The following is a 6000-nucleotide window of genomic DNA, read 5'->3' as shown; positions in this document are numbered from 1 at the left end:
TTAATACCTATATGTCACTTCAGTCAAGGCTGTCTTAAACTCCTTGCATCATAGCTTGCATCATACCCTCCTACCCTAGAAAAATCTGGTTTCAGTAAGGAAATGCATTTTAAAGGTAGACTTCCAGAAGTACTCACCAAATCAAGGCAAATATTCTAAGTTTTAAAAGTAGAACTATGCTTCCAAATATATATATATACTTATATATATATTCTTGAATATCTAATGTGCAGATAAAATTTTTCAATGAATGTCTGTCTAATTCTTAAAATCTAAAATGTTTCTGGGTAAAAACTAAGGTCAAAATTTAGAAGGTAACCATCATTATAAACATAAAGTTTATGGTCAAAAGGATGATAGTTAATACTCTGCACAGTGCTCATTGCTTTTCCCATCATGATGCTCATTTGACCTTCTTTCCCTGTGTTTGTGTCATAGTAGTAGAAAATCTCTTCCATTGTGGTATTCACAATACGGGTGGCATACAAAGTCCCACAAACCATGAAGGTATTAGAAACAGATGGTTTAAATTGCTGAGAATGCCAAGTGTTTAGCACTTCAAGAGTGGTGTCATTGAGTTTACTTATCACTATGTTACCAGCAGCATATTCAGTGGAATAAATCACCCAGAACCCAAACTCATCTACAGCGAAGTCCATATCTTGCCACGCAACATTAGCATATGAAAAGCGGTTATTAAAGACAGCATTAGGGAGAGGTTTATTAAGAGAAACTTTGTTGGTGGTCAGGTTAACACTAGCAATGTTCGGAGTGTTATACCAGTTGATATACATGGTATTGTTGTAAACTATTGTTCCAGCACCTTGACCATATGTAACTTCATACTGATGAGAATATTTGTACACAAGTAAATCATTGAATGTTTGATAGAGTCTGTAATACATGAAATATCTCGCATTTGTCTCCAGAGGTGTCTCCCAATACAACCCTTTGTCTGGATTCTGGGGAGAATATTCTCGACCCCAAGCACCATATTTATACTGATACCCTCTCCAGTTGATTCGAACTACATGTGGATCGCTGATGTTTGCCACAGCACCATGACCACAGCTCCCTAAAAAAAAGAAAGAAAAGGGCATTCTTATAAAAAAAATCAAAGACAGGCTATTTACTTTGTTAAGAACTAATGAACCTTTTGATATTGTTTTGATCAAGATTTAATGATACAAGGAATGCTAATGGAAGAAAAACCAAAACATTCTCAGGGGTTCAGTTGAATAGAAAACTTGCTGTCAGTTGTAGAGAAAACTAACTCTATTTTCATGCATTGGCTTTTAATCTAGCAAATGGGCATAATGAAAATGTTAGGAATCATATTTAAAAAGGTTTAATAGCCCAAAAAGATTAAAAGACTAGGTATATTTTAAAATCTGTTCTTCAATCAAAATCCATTTTATAGATACTGTTTTACTTTTCGCAAAAGGAAATCATGAAAGCAAGATCATGCCAGAATAATGCCTGCTTGGTTAAAACCAGGAAATCCACAAGGTTCAGGTAGAATTATGATGTAGAAAACCTTCCTAAACAAATCCTTAAGTCCTTCATCTTCTGCCATTCCATATCAAGATCCTATGGATCTGTTTCAGACAATTCAGAGCGTGTTTTTTAAGTTTTAAATGAAGATCATTTATAGATGGATTTGGATTTCAAATTTGAGGTGTCATAGAAGTTACTTTAGGCCAATATTTCTTGCTCAGTGCCAAAGTATCACTCAGCACATAGATCACTTAGTGTTCAACTCACAGCAGTAATAAAAATGTGTCTTGTTGTCCACAGTCTCCTGAGCCATTAAATAATTTCCATTTACTTTGACTTACCCAAAGACACTCATTGTCACAGTGTGCATTAAAAGACAGGATAAAATTCACTTGTCCACTGAGTCAATGCTGCCTCTAACATTTAGGTGAATGACTAAAGCTGGAAAACTAACTTTTCATATTGTGATCCCTCTGGAAAAGTCTGCCAATCCAAACTATTTATCAGCTATAAAGAATAAAATAAAATGTATCCAGTATTTTTTATAACTATCTAAAGACTTGAATACACATTTTCTAAGCTCTTAATAATGCCCTTAAAAACTGGTGAAGTCTTTTATTGGGTAATAAAAAAATTCCAACTTCAAGTACAATGAGGTCATTTCCCCTCCTCCAGTAGCCTGTAGCAGAGCAAGTGAGGGAGAGGACAGAACCTGAACTGTAGGATCCAGCTTTTAAAATGCTTGGAGGGAATCAGGCAGCCATGCACATGAGGTGAGCTAGAGCCTAAAGCAAAACTCCAAAGAATTACCAGAGTTTAGCAGCAGTACACTTTGCAGGCATGTGGGAAGATACAGGTAGAACTTTGACCACTAAACCTCTGACTATGGTCAATATGAAAAAACTCATTTCTTTCCTTGCTAAATTCTTTCTTTCTCTTTCTCTTCATACCAGAACTGCTCAAACCATTACTAAAAATCCTGCCTTTATTTTTTCATACTGCTTGGGCTTTTTGATTCGAGAATTAAATATGTGCTCCTTAAATGCTTTCATAAATCCACAGTTGGTGGGAAATCAGCCAACCATACAACAGGTAGAGAAATGAAACCACTCTGTACCCAACCTCAAATAATTTTGCATATCATTAAGCAGAACACAGTTGTGGGTTTATTTTAATAATTCATGCACCATTTCATAAATAAAAAAGCAACGTGTGTTCAGTCAAGAGACTACTTTCCACTAAAGAAATAATAAATACAATTATAAATTATTATTTCTTCTCCTAAAAGTGATCTCTCAGATGAATGCTTGTTTGCTTTTGTTTATGAAACAATGCATGAATTATTAAAATAAAGTTAGTGGTGTGTTTGGTTTAATGATAACAAAAATATATGAGTTTCCATATGCTACAACTGGATTTTCTAGTTAAAATATCTTTCTGTGAACCTATTTATTCAACTACATTTGACTCTCAGGATATGAATGTAAATTACTTTTTCTTGCAAGTTAGAAGATATAAAAAACTCTTTAATTGACTATGGGCTTCATAGAAAGAAAATATTCAATCAAAAGGAACTACATATTTAAGGAACATTTATTATGAATATACTAATTAAGGCATAATTATGGGTTAAAACTAGTAAACAATTCTCACTCTTCAATGTAAAAAATTCTTAGATGTGTAGTAAAATAGAACCCTTAAAATTTACAACTACTATTATTACTATTAATAATAATGGTTCATCTTTTCATTAGTTGACCAGGAAATTGAAATCATATCTGGTTAAGAACACTAAAATTTATTTTCTTATATTTATATTTTTGGTTACAAGCATGTTTGTGATTGGGTTTTAGCCATAAAATGTACACCCTTCTTCACCAGTGCAACTTCCCTGCTTGCAATGTCCCCCAATTCCCTCCTCCCCCAACTCCTGCCTGTCTTTGAGACAGGCATTGCATTTCTCTCTATCATTATCATAGTAGTTGTTAGTGTAGTTATTTCTCTAATGGCACTTACCACTCTTTGTAATAAGAGTTTAATAAGGTTGGTCCTAACTAACATTTCATAAAATTTTAATTTCTTGCCTCACCTCCCAACAATTCATAAACAGTCTCCTGTCCTTTTAGTTATCCATTCATTATCCTCTATCTCTTTAGGGCCATTTTTAAGATCCTGACTAAAATCAAAGGAAGTGAAAAGGGAGATAAAACATTGTCATTAATACAGATGTGGGTACATGAGTGACAGCCCAGTAAAAACAAAACAACAACAACAACAAAAAAAAACCAGCACTATAATGGACTTTCCAGAATCCTGCTGCAAACCTAGAAACAACGTTGAAGTTGACCACCAGCTTGGTGTTTGCTGTTCATCTAGACCAGCCAGAGTTCCTATTACCCTTAACCCATCTACACTGAGCTCGCAGCCTTCATTCAAGGTTTTAGAATTACTCCATCCCTACCAAAATTTGCTTTGTCAATGTGAAAATAACTCATTGCCCTCATGCACTGAGAATTACAAAAAATAAAATCTTGTTGCAATTTCTGATGAGAATATATAACACAGACCCCCAAGAGCAAAGTACCCTTTTAACCACTCCACAAGCAAGGAGGCAAAGATAATCTGGTGTTAATTAAATTGTGAGTTGGCTTTGCCTTGTCACACCAGGAATCACAGGTGCACTTCTCTATTAGAGCATTTATAGAAGACAGTTGCTCCAGTGAAAATAGTGCCAGACAGATTCCAATTCAAATCATGACTCCAATGTTTACTAGCTATATGAGTCTGGAAGTTAGCTGTGCAAGAGACCTAATTCTTGAATAGATTACTTAGCCTTCTGTGCCTTAGTTTCTTTATGTAAAAATAAATATATTACTTATTTTGAAAGATTATTAGAAAGAAACTATGGTAATGTAACTCAAAACATGGTAAGTTTCCGCATTCTAATCACATATTGTATTACACTAGAGGGCTTATGTGATTGGCTTATTTCCTCTACAGTGATTTTGGTATTTCCTGGTAACCTCATTACTCAAATAGGGCCAGTCACATATTAGTGCCAAATTATGTTTGTGGAATATAGGAATGAAATACTAATCCTCATTTATAAAACATTAGCCCTCTACCCTCCTACTTATCTAAAGTTTCCAAAAAAAAACCTTGCTATTCATTCCACAGAACTTAATGTAAAGAAGCCTCCCCCAAAAGTACCACTAGTTGGCAGTCTCTTCAACAAGCATCTCATTAGATATTGCCATGATATTTTGAATATATCCTAGAAATCCATGTAGGGAGACTTGAGAATAATCTACTTTGACTTTTTAAGAGTGTTGTGGTTTTTGCTTTAAGTCATATGTTCTATGCCTACAGAGATAAAGCTATGAGATGAAAATCCACACTCACTGATGGCTGCCTTGCTTCCCAGGTAGCTAGATCCAGGCTGATATCTCGCATTCTCAAAAAGTGGGTAGTGGGGGTGGGGACGACAGACAGCCTGTCGGCATGAACCACAGCAGCCCAGTACCACATATCAAATCCTCCAACAGAAATGGCCCAACTTTCAGACTGAAATCAACTAATAAGTAAGCTAAATCCTCTCACATGGGATAATACTACAGAGCTAAAAAAAAAAAAAAACAAACAAACTTTGGGATTATTTTTTGAAAGAGATCTGGGTTGAAGTCCTCCACCTACCAACCCACTCCTCTACCAGAAAAAACCAGCAGCACCCACCCAGTGCCACCATCTTCCTGGCAAAAGCTGTCTGGCTCCTCCACCAAGCTCTCAAAGAAAATAATGGCTGTTGATATTTCACAGGTAGCACAATTCAGACTGATGCCTCTGTGGCATTCTCAGAGAGTGATGGAGGGACGGGTGGGCAAATTCCCCTTTCTGCATGAACTATAACAGCTAAACAACACACTCCACACCCTCCGATAGCTAGAGCCCAGCTATGTGACTTAACCTTATTAAATTTCCAAGCCACCAAACTTGGTTTAGATCTATAAATGCTGGACCTCAATATTTTATAGTGATGTCCACTCAATATTGTAACAGGAAATCTGACAAGAAAGTTACACACAGTAATCTACCAAGCTCAGAAAGCTTAAACAGTAACACAGATATGCTCAACTGGCACAACCATAGCCAGTAAATCCTTAGATACTGACGTTAGTAACACCATGGAGAGCTATAACAATCATTTCAAATTGACCCTTTTTGATCTAAGTTTTTATAATTTTATTTATTTTTGTGTATGAAGTAAATGTTCCTTCATGGTGGTGGGCAGGAAATTGAAGGCACTGGCGAAGGGAAGGTCACACTGGTGGTAGGATTGATGTGTGAACATTTAATGCCTGAAATGACTGTATGATGAACAACTTGGTGAATCATGCTGTTATGATAAAATTGGGAAAAAAACAGAAAATGCACTCACTCACGGGGCAACTAACTTAAGTCAAAGGACAAGATATAATGGACTAATAAAAATTCATCAATTAAAAG

The 6000-nt window shown here is 35.6% G+C and overlaps 1 protein-coding gene across 1 annotated transcript in view; it reads right to left on the bottom strand.

The window, feature by feature from the left end:
- Positions 1 to 272: 272 nt before the first annotated feature.
- The window catches only part of OLFM4 (olfactomedin 4), a 28686-nt gene continuing 22958 nt past the window's right edge, over positions 273 to 6000 (bottom strand). Inside the window, exon 5 of the mRNA XM_049778496.1 lies at positions 273 to 1075. Coding sequence (XP_049634453.1) covers positions 273 to 1075 — 803 coding nt within the window. The remainder of the gene's footprint in view (positions 1076 to 6000) is intronic.

This window comes from Suncus etruscus, chromosome 8 (genome assembly GCF_024139225.1).
Source record: "Suncus etruscus isolate mSunEtr1 chromosome 8, mSunEtr1.pri.cur, whole genome shotgun sequence".
Lineage (NCBI taxonomy): Eukaryota > Metazoa > Chordata > Mammalia > Eulipotyphla > Soricidae > Suncus > Suncus etruscus.
This window is presented reverse-complemented; position numbering and strand designations above follow the sequence as displayed.